A 19958-nucleotide genomic window follows, 5' to 3' on the forward strand; every position below is an offset into this window, starting at 1 on the left:
CCTGAAGCAATGCTGTTGGTTGGCAATCCATCTCTCTCGGCTCATTGGATTCTGTTGCTGTCATCCGGTCTTCTATGAGTTTTTTTTCACGTTTCGCTCTAAAAATCATAATATAATTAACAAATATTTTGGCTTCGAAATCAATATTCTTTATCATTTTTTTCATATAAAATGTACATGAATTGTTTCACAGTAACGGTATATTGTTAATGTTAAATAAAAACATTTTTGTTTTTGCAAACGTGAAAAAAGTACATAATATAAATTAAAAAGCGTTAATTTCGCTAGTGCATGGGAAGAGCGATTGCCAAGTGACGTCACGGGATAGATCAATCAATCACCGTATGTTTACACGTGAAAACTTTTTTGTTTGGCGCTAAGCCATGCGTGGGTGAATACAAATTGTAGGAAATGCCATTTTAACAGCTATCAAAAGGTCCCAACGCGACTACTTTAAAAAAACTACCTTTGACAATTTGTGTGACATTATTTAAAGAACCGAAATTGATTCGGGGTTCGTCTCGCATTCATAGAATGCGTAGAATGAACCAATTAATATTTAAAAAAATCAGGATACGTGTGCAGAAGAAAAGACATACACTATGAAAACTGTTTATTTATAAAATAACTAATCATGCACATAGGGTAAAAGCCGGATAGTTGCCCCACTTTTCGAAAAAGCTTTATTTTTTTTTAAATATGAACTTGCTGAAAATGTATACCATGTATCTCACAACATAGGTCTTTTATCTTCTATAAAAGCCTATTTTTGTATACATAATTAACAATGGTTTTGAATAAATACTGTTTTATTTCATCTCTCAGAAGAGCGATAGTTGCCTTCTATGGCGCATAGTAGCCTAGCGTAGAAAATGCTTCGGGGGATACTTGCCTCGTGCGGGCATAGTAACCTCGGTATGATTTTTCAATTGATAAACCCTCAGCTTGTCTCAAAGCTATTTCAGGATTTCTTTCAAGAAAGCCAAGCTAGCCAAGAAGGTAGGTATGTAGATAAAATTTTGTATTTATACCTAGCAAGGTATACACCTTTAAATCAAAAATATACCTTTAGTTAGCAATTGCTGGTTACTCTTTTCATAGCGTCTTCTTAAGGTTCGAGCTGATATTCCGTATGTTCGAGAAATTTCATTGATACCTTTTTTGTTTTGTTTTAATTCTTCGAAGGCAAGTGCTAAGCTATCTTCTGTCCAGTAGATGTTACGTGGCACCACGCCTGGTTTTCGCTTATATTTGCGAGGCATTTTGCTTATCTAGAAAAATATATAAAACGGTGAAGTAGATATTTATTTAATTTACAGCAAGTTAGAGACAAAGTAAATTCGAAAAAACATCAAAAACACAGCAAAAAAATAAAATCCGTCTTTACTTGTTAAGAAATTTTTAGTCACTCTAGGGGCAACTATCCGCTACAGTAAGTAGGGCGACTATCCTTTTTGATGCGGATACTGGCCCTTTTATTTACGAAATAAATAAAAATTATTTAGCAATAAAACATAATAAACAATATAATTTAAACTCTAATGCAATCAAAGAAACAAAAAGTTGACTGAAACCACGATCAGTAATAAAAATATTCAATAGAAATTACTTACCAATATAATTATAACGCCCGTCAAAGTTTCGCCGCGGAAGATTTTTGCTCACACGGACAAAACACGTGCGCCTATTCCGATGGCTTACGCGGCATTGAGGCCTGAAGGGCGCTCACTGCTTATTGTAGTAAAGCGCCAACATAACTTATAATCTTAACATAGTTTTTTATACACCGGGGCATGTATCCGTCCGGCTTTTACCCTACATTCTCTAATACACTCTTAATGGGGACATGTAATAGTTTTACGTTATAAATGCAGTTTTATAGTCCTTGAGAAACTAAAACATAAAGTGCAAAAAATTTTGTTCTACGACCAAATCTGACAAAGTTATGGGCAAAATACCGAACAAGGTTTACTGACCGCGCGAATGCAAGCGATGACGTCACAAGATCTAAACGCTTTCCGCCGAACCACAGCGCGCCCCGTGCACAGCAGGATAATAAGTAGGTCAGGAATACAGGGTCGTATTCAGGCCCGGGAATATTCCCCGTAAGATTTATGGATATGAACATGTTACCGGGAATATTCTTCTCAATGTTTCTGTCGCCAATTGCCAGTCGGAAATCTTATTGTGAGTTAGTTCCTAGTATTGTTAGTAGGTAACGGACGGCACATTGCTGGTAGGTAAGTAAGAAAAGTGCCCGACGAAATGATTAATTTCATTTCAATCTCATTGACTTGCGTATTGGTGTCGTCTAGTTTTGTCAGTGCAAATGAATATAAGAAACAAAGTAATCGGTAGGTATACTTTATTCGTTTACCTTAGATTGCTTGAACAAGCCATCCTAATGAGATCGCTAATGTATACGCATTCTAAACGCTTACGATATTTTTTTTCAGGTCAGGGAGTGAATCATATGGTGATGAAGCTGTGGGATTTGTTCAAGTGCAAAGAACAGGAGATATATGCACAGTCAAAGCAAAATTTACACCAGAACATAAAATAAAGGGCACATTTACTTGTGATGAAACACGAAATAAAACTAAACATTGAGTGTCATGATTGTGCTGCTCAACTGGGAGGTTATAAGCATGGTGTAGCATTTCTTTTCTGATATTAACCTGTACACCTTTGGTTTTCTGGCCAGTTTGATGAGATTCTGGCAACTCATTTACATTTTCTGGTATAGAAAGTGGATTATTTTTTGAATCATCTTCAATCTCAATAAATTCAACCGGGTTCGGCATCAAATGTTCATGTTCAACATTTTTAGTTAAGACTCGTTTAAAATATTCTATATCTTGCCTTTTCTTAAACCCGGGTCTCTCAGCTATATTTTTTTGTGGTTTTTGGCAATCAAACTTATGAGGCAATGCTCCCTTCTTCAATCTAAGCTGTCCTCCCACAAGCTTATACTTGACGTAGTTCTCCATATCAGCTTCCAACTAAAAATATAATAAATTTATGTTTATATATGAAAGGCATCATAATTTAAAAAAACAAAAGCAGAAAAACAAAGTATTAAAGGGGCGTATTGTAAAAATATTCGAAAAGAGTTTAAAAAAAAGGCGTAAAATACGTCTAGCGGTTTTCGCGTGAAAAGTGTACAACAGACAGACAGACAGACAGACAAGAAATTCAAAAACAATATTTTTGGTTTCTATTGCGTGTATGGAGCATAACTTTCTCATAACTTGATTATTCAAAAAAATATTCAATGTATAGAATTCACTTTGGCTACAGTTTTATTACCTACAGATACATATTCCCCAAGGCGGGAATGTACCCCTTTGTTCCCGGAATGATAATATTCCCGAAGTTCCCCGGAATATTTCCCGCAATGGGAAATATTCCCGGGAACGGCACATTTCATTTAGTTGAGCCTGAGTACGACCCTGGTTTTTACCCGATTACTGAGGAAGGGTTATTAGAAACTTCACTACTTACACTTTTTATAATTTATGTACTCATTGAAATATACCTAGTACGACCCTGTATTTTTCGTTAATATTCGTAAACAAGTTTTAAGTTACTGTTTACCACATGAGTAATGATGATAATAGTTCAATAGTTAAATAGTAGTAGGTATATGGAGCTACTTACATCAAAATGATCCTCGCAACAATATCTTACAGTGTGGTACGAAAGCGGAACTTTGTCATCCCTCTTCATGATAGTACACCATTTTTTGCGCACTTTCAGGTCCCTTGGCACATTAAAAAACAGTTTTTCAGGTGTACTAGTTGAAGTATTAGTACATTTTGGTACTATACAGTACTTATAATGCGGCATATTGTCACATAAAAACCACAAAACCACAACACGACCCGCGCAGATCGAGTGAACTTTAATAAATGAATGGCGGAGTGCGAGCGCGCGGGCGGTAGGGATCTCGTGACGTCACATGAGCATTTCGGCCGCCCCGCGGTTGGCTTGTACAAAATGTGTAATATCTTCGCAACCAATTTACCGATTTCAATAATTTAAAAAGTATTGTACCTAATCGAGTAAAAGGAACACCATTATATCTATATATATAAAAGAAAGTCGTGTTTGTTACAACACTTATAACTCGAGAATCGGCTGGACCGATGTTAGTTATATCTTTTTTAGTGGATTCTTCTCAACTCCGAATAGCAGAATAAGTACTAAAATATTGGATAAGTTATCGAATAACAATAAAAAAGTAAATTAATTTTACGAATGCAAACAGCATGTGGTGCCATCCGTTGACAAAACTACGCATCATTTTTACGTCGAATTCGTGTCAGTTCAAGAAATTCCGATCTTGAGGTGAATGAGGAGATGCATGGTTTGACTTTATGTTTACATAATTGTACATTTCTTTATTTAATAAGCTTCGATTATGTGAAAAGTAGCATGTCAAAAGTCACTAAAATATCGAAATCTCGCCTTCTCACGGCTGCACCCTCTTAAAATAGTTGTCGGATGAACATATATAAAAATGGAGCGTCAGAATTTACGTGAAGTTGACTAATTATTTTGACTAACTATTTGCGTCTGTTAAGCAATATGGCCGACGGAAAGTGTCTGGGAGTATTGACAATTTATTTCTAACTATACACTCAAAAACATATATAAAAATCAGCCATGAGAATTTACGTGAAGTAAGTAATGTTTTTGTGTACCTTGATTACCTGATACCTGGAAATTGGCCGTTTGACCAAGCTAGCAGGTAGGCATACGATCATAGTACATACTAACACTACCCAATCGTCCACATTTCATCCGTCAGAAAATACGTGACGTCTGGTGGCCCTGGGATCTTGGACCATAACTAAAGTTAACACGATATTATTAGACTGTAAGGTGGAACAAAGTGCGCCGGGTCAGCTAGTAGATAATATATGCATTTTCCGACTTGATACGGGGACCCATTGGCTGCAATCAATATACGTAAAAAAAAATTAAATTATACATTATACATAAATCATAAAAATGTAAAAGCTAATATGAAGAATAACTAAATATTAACTAGTTGCACTCAAACGCAGTATTTATTATGCGGGAACAAATATACGTCCAAATTCTAAAGGTGGGAACTGACCAACGTTACGAGGTGTAATGTAACATGAAATGTAAAGGTGGGAACTGACCAAAGTTACGAGGTGTAATGTAGCATTCTCATCGAGCGTGTTACGCATCGAGTATGTTACGCTGTGTTCTAAAATCGGCGTAACATGCTCGTCAAAATTCTGTGCTCCACTTTCGCCGCCAGTGTTCACGAGATGTGATAGTGATAATATTGATATCTTTCATTCTATTTAATTATTGTTTCATCCAAATTAAGAAGAAGAAAAAAAGGTTACTGGACATAAAACTTATTTAAAAACACAGGCGTATGAGGTGGTTTGTTATTGATTGCAATATTAAAAACCAAATGATTACTGGACAGTATAAAAACTTTGTACGCAGGTCTTGATATTGAAGAACTGTTGAATTTAATTGGATCAAAAGTACTTAAAAAAGACACAATTTATAGAAAATCATAATCATGATCACTCGCGACGTGCGACGCGTAATTACTGAACCGCGTAACAGTCAAAGGATTCGCCAAAAAACCGACAGCCGGGTGGAGCACTCAAAGCGAGCAACGAGCGGCTCGTTGCTCGCTGGTTTCCCCGTAACACGACGTACTCACTGCACGAATGCTCGCTGTGTAACATTACATTACATGTTACATTACACCTCGTAACGTTGGTCAGTTCCCACCTTAATGTTACCACCTTAATGTTGCTACGGGGAAACCAGCGAGCAACGAGCCGTTCGTTGCTCGCTTTGAGTGCTCCACCCGTCTGTCGGTTTTTTGGCGAATCCTTTGAGTGTTACGCGGTTCGGTCAGTACGCTCTTTGTCAAAAGTCGTCCCGAGCGCACGCGCGTCGCGAGTAATCACACGTCAATCAATCAATCAATCAAACATGGAGAGGAACAAAGAAAAATCTCTGTATTTTTCTAGAAAATGGAAGAAAAGAGGAAGTGTTGTGGTCTGTGGAACCCAGCTCATCCAGAGCAAATAAATTCAACAGTTCTTCAAAATCGATCGGAGACATGCGTACAAAGTTTTTATACTGTCCGGTAATCATTTGGTTTTTCAAAGTTGCTTTCAATGACAAACCACCACATACGCCTATGTTTTTAAATAAGTTTGATCTCCAGTAACGTTTTTTCTTCTTCTTAATTTGGATGAAACAATAATTAAGTACAATCAAAGATACCAACGCGTCCTTGCTGTCGGCCATCTCGTGAACACTGGCGGCGAAAGCGGAGCACAGACGTTTGTTTAGCATGTTACGCCGATTTTAAAACACAGCGTAACATGCTCGATGCGTTACACGCTTGATGCGAATGCTACATTACACATCGTAACTTTGGTCAGTTCCCACCTTAAGAGCTCTTGAGAAGTTTTCACGTTTTTAATCAAAATGTTTAAATTTTATCTATAAAATTACAAAAAACTCAAACTAAGAAGTAGTCGTATCTGTAATATCATTTGATTTTAAATAAACGGTGTTCTTTAAAGGTTGTTTTTCAATTACTAATTCTCGCTTCATAATTATTTAAAGTATTCTACTATCTATTTCGAGACGTTTTAATAAACACAGAGCCCACAACAGACTGTCAGAAATGAACCACATCACTAAATTAAAATTAAAATTTATGTAGGTACATTACATTAATATAAAACACTTAACTCAAATTAAACTCTTATTATATTCCATTAGAGTACACCCTTGAAATAATAATTAAGTATAGGTACATATTTATTTCTTTTAATTAAAACGTTAAATACCTGTGTAAAATTCAAATCTAATCTAAAACTCCAGTTATACTGGATATCCTTCCCCGTCTCTCGTACTTCTTCTATCTCTTTCCTACCTTGAACCACCAGTTACTGTCAGGAAAAACCGCCAGCCACTGCCTTCAGGACGACTTGGAGGCACGAAATATAGGTGTTTGATTCTCTCGTCCCTTAGTCACCAGCTCTAGTGCTATGAGCGTACAGTAAAGCCTGATAGACTTGGCAGTGACTGGCCAATTCCCTTCCCTCGTAGTCGTTGAAGATTTTACCGTAGTTAGCTGGCAGCATCCACTGTTTCATCAATATATACTACCGTTATCATATAAACGTGATGAAGGCACGTGCTCAACAGATTTTTGCAAGGTCAGAGTTAAGTCCTGCATGTGGAGCTGGCTTAGCCGTTAAGAGCGCTTATCCCAATTCAGCCAAGTCAAAATCGCCGCTAACTTCAGTCCACGCGCGTCATAAGAAAAGACTAACGGTATAATGTAAGCTGGTAGCAAAGCTAGTAACTAGTGGCATCGGCGGCATCGGTGTCTTTGAATCGGTTTGGATTTCCCGTCACTAAATTTCGGCTGTGACGTCACAATAGGTATTAAAAAGTCGGCACGCTTGGTTTCAATACAAATCGTGATACTTGCGTTATCTATGTACATCTATATCTGTGATTTACATGCTATTATTTTAGCTAAACATGCGAACTCTGTTGATATTGTAACACCAATTTTATACTATGTTTAAAACTAATAAATTATTATTATTCATCAACCAAGATATTAATATATTACAGTAGAACCTCGATAAGATAAAGTCCAAGGGAAACACAAAATATTTTATGTTATAGAGGTTTTAAGTTATCAAGGTTCTATGTTAGGTAAAGGTTAATATAGAGGTATGTACATGTTTCTATGTACCCTTGCTCCCATTTTTACTTGAATGCATCAAAAGGATGGAAAATTAAATATGTAATCATATTTATTCACATTACTTACATTACATAAAAATAAAACAACAACTAAAGGTTTAGTCTACTTAAAAAAATCTGTGATTTTCTTTAGTTTTAAAAAATTCACTGTTTCTAAATCGATTTGATTTTCAATGACAAATAGAGAGGAGAATACATTAACACATTAACTTATGATGCAAGTAAGTCGTTGTCACAAAGCTAACCGCCGCAAAGCTTTGAAGAATTTAGATAAAGCAAACAATAGGTAATGTATTGTTTACGTTAACAATACATTAGTAAACACGTGCAAGCAATAAATACCGAAACCATTTGTTTTGACACTCTTTCAAAATGACTCATTCACAAACAATTTTATGTTATAGAGGTTGTGGAAACATTTCTTTTAGTTACTGAGGGCCTATACAGAGATTATTTATTTAAGTTATAGAGGTTGCATATTTTAAGTTATAGAGGTTTTGGGCTCTGATGGGAAGGGAACATAGTATTTTTTGAAGTAACAGAGGTTTTTATGTTACCGAGGTTTACGTTATCGAGGTTCTACTGTATATTGTCTTTGGTTGTCAGTACGCCGTAATTGTTTACTAAACAGTAACGATGAACAGATTTTACTTACATACCAAATTACCTGTAAATGACAGAAAAATATCGCGAAATTAATTTACCTTTTTGATTGCCTGGCGTTCGCTGCAGACTTCGCATTTCTACTGCAACTATATTTTTTGCGTTTGTTACCCATGCCTGTAATAATATTATTTTTTAGCAAAATTGCGATATGACAACTCGAAAGAAACATTAACTAGAAATTTTACTTACTAAAGTATCAAATCCAATGACGCACTATACTCCTTTTGAACCTCGGTCGTACGTAAGGTCAATCAACTTTTAGACGCGCGGGAAATGAGCGATACGTCCACCCTCTGGGATGACCCGGCGCGTACTAAATCACATTCGCCCGTGCGCGTAAGGCCATTTTCAATAATAGTTTGTAATAACTATCGTCGTATAATAATTATGTAAATTTACTTTTATTATTTATTCATCCTCAGTTAATCGATACAAAATAGTTTTAACGAATAAAATCGGGCTTTTCTCATAAAAAGCTGTTTCCAAAATCGTATAATAAGTCATTTATAAAAATGGGTGCGTAATTATTAAAATATATAATTTTTAATATTTTCCGCTGTGGTTCACCAATAGACTATATATTCTGTCCTACGAAAATATTAAAAAAAATGTATTTACATAGCTTAATGGTAATTTCATATCTCAAAGTGAGCTCTGACGAGCGCTTTTGAAATTTTGCTTTTAAGAAATGACAAATTAAACAAAGATGTACTATTAAATACCAAAATTTTCCTTTGCAGTACACTTCTATAAGACTTTATGTTTACATAATTGTACATTTCTTTATTTAATAAGCTTCGATTATGTGAAAAGTAGCATGTCAAAAGTCACTAAAATATCGAAATCTCGCCTTCTCACGGCTGCACCCTCTTAAGACGGCTTTAATAAATATAGAGAGGGTTTGTAACATTAGTTGGACCGACTAGGGGTGACTTCAGAGCCGTAAATTACACTGTCGCGTCATCGAAATGTATAAATAATTTAACAAAATGAATAAGAATATTGATTAATTTGCTAAAAATATCTCTCTCTCTCTTCAGTCGGAGCTCAAGTCTGAGCGTCGCGGTCAGCAGCGGACAATCTATTTCCACCGGTTTCTCTCTTGCGCCTCTCTTTTTACGGTGTACAGTTTTGAGTAGTATGAGTCTTTCACTTGATGTAGTTGGGCGTCACGTGATATTTTCTTTTACCAACCACGATCCGTTTCTCCAAGTTCTCATCTTAACCATGACACAGTATTGTCTTAGTACAATACGATACAGTTTAATAGGAAAATTCTATCATAAATTAAAATCCAGAGAACTAGTTCCCTTGCCGACGTGCTCTTAAATAAATTTACTAAAATAAAGTTTGACGCAATAAAAATGCTGCGCAATTGGCTGACTCGTCTTGGTCGTTAAAACCTATACCAATAAACAGCGAAGTAAATGCACTAACGATAGTTATTATGCCTGTAGCAGACACTTTGCGACTTCGCGCTATACTTAGAAAATATGAATTTTTTACGCATACATGAAATATCTAATGCTCGTAGCATATTACTTAGAACTTAACTATTGCAACAGTTTTTTTTTTCAATTTTGTGTTATGTGGCAGTGTTTTGGCCTAGTGGCCTCAGCATGTGACTCTCATTCCTGAGGTTCGCTACCAGGCTGTGCACTAATCGATGCACTCACTATGTACATTTATTAATCGCTTGAACGGTAAATCATGACTTAGACACAAAACGGCAGTCAGGCATAGGAGGCTGATTATCTACTTGAATATTATTAAAAAAATCACGAACCTGATACAGTAATCTGAGCCCCAGACCTAAAAGGTTTTAGCGCTATTGGTTTTTTTTATTTGTAGATATGCAATTAAGTTTCGTCTCGAGGCTGTACGGAGATGGATATACAAGATTCACAAGTAAATGTGCTACCAGTTAGAATAATAGATCGTAAAGAACCAGTCTTTTACAGTATAATGACGCGGATTCAGCTATTTCAACTGTGAAAATATATAATAAATAGTTTCAAAAAAGAGAGGATACCCGCCAGAAACCTGGGAAGATGAAATAAAGAGAGAGAGAGCGGGGAAAGATTGGAAAGAAGATACAATAACACTAACTTAATCTAATCCTTACTACCTACTCGAATATAGGCTGTTGTTATTTAATAAATATGAAGTTTTAACGACTGTTGTGCTTCTCTCGACATACTTGTCGACAACTACACGTCCTTATTACTAGATCAGCGTGTATCATTATTTGTATCGCTTTGCGTTCGCTCTCTTTCCAACTGAGGTCGGAACTGTTGTCGGATATAAATCACGTATGCACTTTGAGAAAACGTGACTGTGTTTATCTTAAGCGTTACATAAGTGGATAATTAATGTTATTATCGTCTTTAACATTAACTACTCGTTAAACTTTGTGCAACAGCGTATGTAGGAATGGATAAACTCGCGCCACTAGAGAAGAGCTCGCGAAACTCTAGCAGAGATAATTTTGCATAGGGATAAACCACGCAACGGGCGTCCAGGTTTTATCGCCATGAATAGTTACTAGATGTGGAGTGAGCACCGGAATAGTCTGACTATTCGACAACTGTGCTTGTTCGTTGCATATCGTGGTATCGTTTTGTAACTGATTATAATATTTTCTTCATAAATTTGCTATGCTATTGACGTAATTAGGTCTAATTTTAAATAATTACAATTTTGAATTCAAATCGTCAACTACCAGTCACTTTCCGGCTAGATCTCTTGGCGTTGCGTAGAGTTGCGGGTCTCACTGCATCTTCTAGCGCATTTACCACGCAGAGTGTTCAGAGTAGTTGTTCGGATTAATACCTGCAGCTGAGTTTCATCATCGGATATTGAGGCAGAATGCGAAACAACTGAACTTCTATTCCGCGCACTATGTGGAACCAGCTTCCCGCTGAAGAATTTCCGAACCAATTCGATTTAAGATCGTTCAAGAAAAGAGCGTATCAATTCTTAATAGCCCGGCAACACACTAGCGAGCCGTCTGCATTGAGTGTCCATGGGCGGAGGTATGACATAGATGAGCCTCCTGCCCGTTTTCTGCCTGTTCTATGTAAAAAAAATACTTTATCACCAAATTACAATGGAACCTACAATTAATTTTGAATATGTCAAATATAAAGTAGTCCCTGGCCCATATTAAGAGAAATATATAAATAACGATTTTCTGTTTGTAATGTAGAATTTAAAATAAAACTACAGCTATTGTAAACTCTTTAACTAATGAAATTAAAGAACCGGTTAAAATACCGTTAATTGACGCAGATTGTGAAAACAAAGAGTATTTATGCAATTAATGTTTTATTATTTTAGCAGTTACATTATACATATCTAATTGCCAAATCTAATTTCATAATGGACCGTCATCGCGCGCGCATATTTGTATAAATTTCTAGTTTTTTTTATTTAATCAATACAATTTATACAAAAAGATGTTACATGTACAGATTGCAACGAAGTCAAATTAATTAATGTTTTTAATTGGTGTAATACTTTCAAATAACTACATAGCGACATTAAAATAACCACTTGCATTTGTAAAAGATTATTTCAAATTTCATATAACCTTAATGGTGCAAGTGCATTTGACTGTACCTTATCTGCGCTGAAACAGCCTCTGCACTGTTTGTCGCGCCTAGGACAAGATGTTTTGACTGTATACCCGTAAGACAATTTGTATTAAAGAGTTATTCATACTATTAATAACGCCATATGGTAGATATAGCTTACCCTTAGTCAGTCAGTCAACACATATAAGTATTGGAAAATTCTCGAGTTCCTAAGCCCTTATCGCTGAGTGGGCAGTGTATGACAGCTCTGTGGTCACGTGACGTTGTATGTGGTAACACGAATAGCTCTGAGGTCATGTGTCATGCACTTCACTTGATAGATAATGTACTCATTGTGGCAAGCTGTGACGTGATAATGTGATGATCTAATGTTATGATAAGACCAAATATCAAACATTAATACGTCGAATATTACTGGCATTGAAGAAGAAATAAAGAGTGGAAAGAAGAAATACGGGTTATTTTTATGATGAGACGATGAGATTCCTCAACTGGAGTCCTTTATTTTTATCTAATCTTAAGACATAGAAATGGTCTCACCCCGCCCCTCCCCGCTCGACTCGTTCCACGCTTACCTCTTAAGGCCGATTTACATTATCTTAGTGTTTAGGAGAGTGCTTTAGGATAGTACTTTAGTTGAAACATGTAAACGCTACTTGCTTTAGTAAACGCTACGCTAAAGAACTTGCCTTTCAAGTTGTACTAAAGCACTCTCCTAAACACTAAGATAATGTAAATCGGCCATCACAGCCACATGGCTAACAAGCAAGTGACAACGCGATAACATTGAAAGAAAAATAGTGTGCGGAAATTTCATAAAACTTGTTCCAAGAAATACGTGTTTTTTCGTAAGCCTTACAAGATTATGAAAAAAAAGTTTTACTTTTAGAAACTCCATTACATTTGCAAGGTTTCTATGTAAACATTTCTTTCAGGTTATAATTAATGGGGACATTATAAACGCCCAAACTTCATATAAAATTTGTGCAAAAAAGCTGATTTTTGGAGGTTTCTACTGAATTTGTTTCTTAAAATTTTGATTTCGCGTTTTAATAGAAACCTAGATATAGTGCACAAGATGCCTATTAGTTCAAAAGTTTCAAAGAAATATCTGTTACAACGCCATAATCACGTACGAGCGTGTGTATGAAAACATAGACGGGTTGGCCGCTCTTAAGAAGAAACAAAGTTCGCGGGGCAGCTAGTATTTATATGTAATTAAATAGTATAGAATTAAACAATCTTTTAGCTGATATAAAAACATTTTTTTACAATATTTAATCAGTCAAAGTGCCTTCTGAAAGCCACTTCGCCCAACCGATCGAAACGTGGAGTTATGCAAAGAATTTAATATTTATTTACTAAGGAAACTAAACAGATACATCTCTTTACAGTAAAAATAAAATAAACACATTGGACATATCCACAAAAAGTTTCACTGATAAAAAATATAATACAAAGAAGACAAAACATGACAGCACAAAATTTATAAAGTAGGTGAACGACGAACAAACTAGTAGCTATAATAAACAAGGAAGATACAATGTTTAGGACATTAATAGTTTTAACTTATTCTTAAATGAAGCAGTAGTGGAGGGCGAAAAAGGGTCAATGTTAGTGGCAGAGTCCAAGGTAGAACACATCCTGTGAAGAGGCTCACGGAACCCAATGTTGGTTCTGGGAGTCGGAAGGTTAAAAGTTATGTGCGAGCGTAGAGATCTGGCAGAAACATTAAATGTTATCAGTTCGAGAAGATGGGAACAAGTTTTTTCATGTACGCATATTTTTCTAATAGTGACACATTCTATCAAATAACGCCTATAGACCAGTGCCGATAATTTTTGAAACCAAAAAAAATTACAGTAGGATGAAACCCATTAGAAAAGCAGGGGAATATGATCAAAATGAAAGGAAAAATAAATTACGGTCGATCTGAGGTCGGGAAGGGGTAGGGGGGGGAGTTTTAAGGGTAAAAAACGGTTTATCTCGATTTCCGGCAAAACTAAAAGTCCTATCGAAGAAAGTTAAATGGCAAAGTTGTAGGCAATAAAAAGATCTACAACTTTTGTATTTGCAGATTTTTCACATAACCTCAAAATTTAGGTGAAAAATTCAAAAAACCAACTTTTTGTTTTTTATTTCTATCTTTTACAAAAATTTATTTTTTTAAACGAAATTTGGTGAAAACTTACCTTATTATGTCCCAAATATACTGTAATTTATTTGATTAAAAATATTTATTTTTTCACCTTATTTTGAATTAATATCGAAAAAACACCCTAATTTTCAATCGAAAATTCTGACGTCAAAATTTCAGCTTTTTTAAAAAAGTTGATGTGCTTTCAGTGCGTTGAAATCTCTACTTTCCTATGGTAAAAAAATATATATATATATTACCATAGTAAATCTTCTTGGAAAATGCAAAAAATCGTATGCAGTAACGCCCAGACCCGTCATCCCCTTCCCTACTTCTCTATGAATCTTCTTTAAATTATAATTAGATGCCTATTTATTACTATTTTAAGATAACTTATATATACCTGAGTGACCTAAAAAAAATTTTTAGCCTTTAGACGGGCTAAAATTTTCGTATTTCATAGAGAAGTAGGGAAGGGGATGACGGGTTTGGGCGTTACTGCATACGATTTTTTGCATTTTCTGAGAAGATTTACTATGGTAATATATATATATTTTTTTACCATAGGAAAGTAGAGATTTCAACGCACTGAAAGCACATCAACTTTTTTAAAAAAGCTGAAACTTTGACGTCAGAATTTTCGATTGAAAATTAGGGTGTTTTTTCGATATTAATTCAAAATAAGGTGAAAAAATAAATATTTTTAATCAAATAAATTACAGTATATTTGGGACATAATAAGGTAAGTTTTCACCAAATTTCGTTTAAAAAAATAAATTTTTGTAAAAGATAGAAATAAAAAACCAAAAAGTTGGTTTTTTGAATTATTCACCTAAATTTTGAGGTTATGTGAAAAATCTGCAAATACAAAAGTTGTAGATCTTTTTATTGCCTACAACTTTGCCATTTAACTTTCTTCGATAGGACTTTTAGTTTTGCCGGAAATCGAGATAAACCGTTTTTTACCCTTAAAACTCCCCCCCCTACCCCTTCCCGACCTCAGATCGACCGTAATTTATTTTTCCTTTCATTTTGATCATATTCCCCTCCTTTTCTAATGGGTTTCATCCTACTGTAATTTTTTTCACTTTTTATTTATTTTAAAGGCTATCTGCACTGGTCTACTAGTACTCAAAGAAAGTAATTTATATATATTTTTATGAATGTTTATTACAGAATTTGTTAATAGCAGATTGAGTTAACGGAATACAGTTAATTTCATTATAGGGTTGCCTCATTCGTTGTTAGCATCAATAAAGCTGATTAGTGAATGAATCAGGCTAATCCTTGACCACAGATTACAGATGGGGTTAATTGGAATAATTTGCCTAATTATTGAAATGTTTTAAGCGGGTCTTTGACTCATTTAAAGAAGGCTTTTGCCAATAAAGAAAATTAGCTCCCAGTATCCTGTTATCTACTTATTTTGTTGATTATACCTGTTAGCCAGCCAGTTTATTAAATGTTGTAACAAACGCTACGGCTGAATATCTTTCAGACCGAGGCTAGGCTGTTGATTGAACGGCTAATTAAGCTAGTTGGCTGCGACATACGAGTATGCTGGTAATAAGAAAAAAATATTTTTTTCACATAATATTTATTTATTCAAGAAATAGTCTTAATTGCAATCTTATGTCAAGGCTTATTTAGACACTTGACATAACTCGATTCACTTGACATTTACAATGCAATTTATGTCACTACCGCTGCTCATCATTGCAGTAATCATGACATGCTTTTTTAGTTATTTCTTAAGCGATTATGAAAATGTTATTAAAGATATATTATTTCAATATCTTTTTTAGCATTTTAAACGGACGAACATACTCAAAACACTGTTGGGTTTTAAAGTGCAGTGTTGGCCTAGTGGCTTCAGAGTGCGACTCTCATTCCTGAGGTCGTAGGTTCGATCCTCGGCTGTGCACCAATGGTCTTTCTTTCTATGTACGCATTTAACTTTCGCTCGAACGGTGAAGGAAAAGATCGTGAGGAAACCGACATGTCATAGATTTATAAAGCTGACGTGTGTCAGGCACTGGATGCTGATCACCTACTTGCATATTAGATTGAAAAATGATCCTGAAAACAGATTCAGAAATCTGAAGCCCAGACCTAAACGAGGTTGTAGCGCCTTTGATTATATTGTCTAAGTGTTTTCTTCTATAATATGTATATTGTATATGTATAGCTGTAAGATTAATTATAAATAAATACACATATAATTTGTTTACCTAGGCATATATAAAGTCATTTAGAATCCGCAATAACTGTATCCCTTATAAATAAATTATTTGTAGTAAACATAGGAATTCCAGAAATGTAAGCGATAATTAAACAGACCATTTACAATGTAACAGCGAAAATTCTTTATGTAATTGGCTCTAATGCACAATTGTTTAAAACCAATAAACGGCTTATCTGAACTGTATAAAGCCTCATAGACGATACTCGGTGTAATATTAATCCTAGATAAGGCTGTATTATCTTAAGGTACGTGAAAGGCCTAAGTTCAACAAAGGGCAATTCGTGACGGCTAAGAACTCCTTGTCACGGAACAACAATGAAACACGAAATGTCATGGTTGATGTCAGTTTTACATGCAATCAACGGTTATTTTTAATTAAGTGTAGTTGTAGGTATGTTATATACAAATATGGTCGCCAAAATATACAACAGCTTGCCTCCTGAGCTACGGGAATTGGTAGCGGTGGACCGGTTTCCAAGACGTCTACGAAGTTACGAAGTGTTGTTTGATAATTTGCTATTTTTCTCTCGGCCTACACCCTCTGTCTTCTTTGCCGATGAGTAGGCATGCCTACCTATTAATGACGTGGAATAAGTGATACCTGTATCTTATGTGCCATAATAAACATATTTTATTTTTTTATTTATTTGAAGTGTTTTTGTAGATTTCTAATGCAATAACAGTGTACGTGGCGTGATATTACTTTTAATATTTCATTTCTCTCAAGTGACATGAGAATTAATTTCTTTAAACCTATATTATACTGTACTTGTTGAATACAAAGACGTGAAGTCTTGCAACGCCCCATTTCTGTTTGACTGGTCAGTGGTCGTTAATTGTTTTGTCCATAATTTGTGTTTAAATCCCTGTTCTGACAAGATGTAAAGATTAATTTGGCCCATATTTAGGTTTTTAACTTTCGTTACTTGAAGTTATAACGTTAGCTGGTTTCAAATACTAAATAGGAATGGATAAAGCTTATGATAAAATATGCTTTCAGTCTAGATAAAAGAAAGCCTGAAAGTTTAATCTAGCTTTTATCGTAAACACATGTGAATATGCCAAAGAGACAGTGACCCGCCAAGACGGCAAAAAAATAGGTTACTCCAGTTTATGCTATTTATATGCCGCGACTGTCTTGGTAAAGAAAGATATAATTTAAACATTGGTTCACAGTCTCCATATGTATGTCAGTCTTTCCGTGATAAAACGTGGATTAGTCTCGACAGATTTGTCTACGCTTTCTAAGAGTCGCGTGAGTTGATCGCCTGACTTCTGCCAATTTATCGCATGCGCACGACGCCCGTCACATGTAACTACAAGTGCTACCAGTTGCTCTGTCATTACCTGCTACAGTGTTGCTATCCTGTTATGACCGGTTAATATGTATGTCCTACAATTCCGGTTCTCTTAACAGCAGTGACCCTTGATAAAATATCTGACTCTTGAGAAAAATACAAATACTACTGGGGCATCGAATGAATGAAGATTTCGTTTTGTGACTAATATTATATTATGGGCTTGGGGTATCATTTTGGTTCTATTTCCTTGCAAAGCCGAAGGCATCAGATAACCAATACAAACAGGTCTCGCTGTGGGTTCAACTTTAGCAACAGCTGTCTTTCTAAAGAGCAAAATTTTAATATCTGATAGTTGAACTATTTTCATCATCGCATGACGCATCGCCCAGCGTGCAATGGTAGCATTTCTTTGTGATGGTAATTCTCAGATGCTAATAATCTAGTACCGTGTCGCACGCTACCTCACTCTACACGCGATCTACTTCGCTGTTCGTGCTGATTTTGTAACTATTAGCCGGGCTAATAGGATTGTCGTCCAGAATTACACATTTTTTTTATTCAAGTATTTTCCAATCCTTAGAGACCTTTAGTTCTTAGGTCACACCCTCTCATATTTAGTTATCTGGTGCAGCTTCCTATAAATAATCCACTTCATATACCATACTCCTGATATTTATTAATTACATTTAAATATCACAGTCCACTAGCTGGCGAGCTGTAAAACAGCCTCACCTTCCACCAACTCTGACTATCGCGACGGCGTTACATACACTTCAATACACTCCTTCAGTAGCATTGTCATCATCTTCTTGTGTATCTAATATTGCTTCTTTTAATTAGTATTCTTCCGTAATTTATAGCATTTTTTAATATAATTTTGACAATGTCGTTATTAAACAAAATCACGTCGAATTGTTAGGATCATCCTTGTATGTTTTTGATTTGCCTCTGTCTGTGACTGCACTGTTCTGGATAGAGTTAGCAGTGTTATTAGACTAATTGACTGACTGTTTAACGGGTATTTTAAAGTAACTAATACTTTATTATATATTAGTGTTTGTATATTATAGTAATACATGCACAGTTTCCTGTGGATTTTGTGCATTTAAGGATAAAAACATCAAATTAAACACATGTTGGGTTTTCCAAAATCCTTATTGTGTTTAAATATGTTAAAGATGTTATGAGCGCGACTACTTTTTATTTTGATTAGTTCACATGGAAGATATATCTACATTTTTTCGACATGAATATTAATTATTCGATAAAGATAAGACTTTGAACCATGTTTATCGGGATACGTTTCTTGTTATATTAAAACTTGTATTTTTCTAATTAATAATTCAACAGGTTTTTCTAACTAATGGTAATTATGAAAAACTTCCACATTTAAAACAGTTTTAAGAAAATCTAAACTTCCAAATTAAACGTACTGAAAGTCTTGAGGGGTGTAGTGTGCAACCCAAGTGTACTCCAAGAACTGGGTTTCTTAGTACCGATGGGATATGTGCGATGGCGAAGACCTAGGTTATTTGCGATACCAAGGGCAAGAACCAGTCTGTTCCACAGATCCCCGTTATTAAAGACGTTGCGCCTACTGAATCCTGTCTCGGACACTATCGACATATTTATATGTTCACGGAGTGAATTCTCAGTAGTGATATTGTGTATATTATGTGTTTAATATTATATATGTACTTTATTATATTTTTTTATTGTCGTATTGGTATATAAGTATAGTTATTATAAGCATAGTCTGTAAGGATAATGTACGTATTTTCTGTAATAAATAAATAAAATTGAACCATATATCTCAACGTCTCATCACAATTACGACTGGTAATTTGGATGGTTGGAAATCTAATTTTAGTAAAACAATGGTTAATTAAGCGCATTTCAATGTTTGTTTGTGACGTCAGGTTGAAATTTCGCGTTGCCAAACGACTGCCCGTATCTGGTAGCTTGAAGGTCGCCTTGTTCTGTATTGTTGTTTTTGTATGGCTTAGTCGCGGTCACGTGGCGATTATTTTCGGAGTTTTAAATTCGCAATAACACGAGGCTCAGTCTTTCGTAAATGATTTTTACATCTCGTAGATTTTTACTAAATAAATGATAAACGTATAGCATTTGTCTTAAGTGTACAGAATTTCTGAAATAAATTTATAATAAAATAAACTATTTATAATTATACTTATTTGGCTCACATCTTG

At 35.1% G+C, this 19958-nt stretch overlaps 1 protein-coding gene and 1 long non-coding RNA gene across 7 annotated transcripts in view; both read right to left on the reverse strand.

Moving 5' to 3' along the window:
• LOC125060218 (THAP domain-containing protein 6-like) overlaps positions 1-19958 on the reverse strand; it is a 51240-nt gene that overhangs the window by 6747 nt on the left and 24535 nt on the right. For 2 of the 6 annotated variants that reach the window (XM_047665005.1, XM_047665006.1), the window contains exons 3-5: positions 3661-3763; positions 2863-3002; positions 2-98 (exon numbers count right to left, since the gene is read on the reverse strand). In XM_047665005.1, the coding sequence (XP_047520961.1) occupies positions 2-98; positions 2863-3002; positions 3661-3763 (340 nt within the window). Of the gene's footprint in view, position 1; positions 99-2862; positions 3003-3660; positions 3764-8507; positions 9534-19958 lie in introns of those variants that run through there. The other 4 variants (XM_047665009.1, XM_047665007.1, XM_047665011.1 and 1 more) reach the window with 4 other exon arrangements.
• Positions 1165-2153, reverse strand: LOC125060223. Its single transcript, XR_007118816.1, has 2 exons — positions 1614-2153; positions 1165-1271 (listed from the first exon to the last, which is right to left on the reverse strand). It is a non-coding gene; the product is annotated as an uncharacterized LOC125060223 (long non-coding RNA).

The sequence above is a fragment of the Pieris napi genome, chromosome 21 (genome assembly GCF_905475465.1).
Source record: "Pieris napi chromosome 21, ilPieNapi1.2, whole genome shotgun sequence".
In the NCBI taxonomy this organism is placed as follows: domain Eukaryota; kingdom Metazoa; phylum Arthropoda; class Insecta; order Lepidoptera; family Pieridae; genus Pieris; species Pieris napi.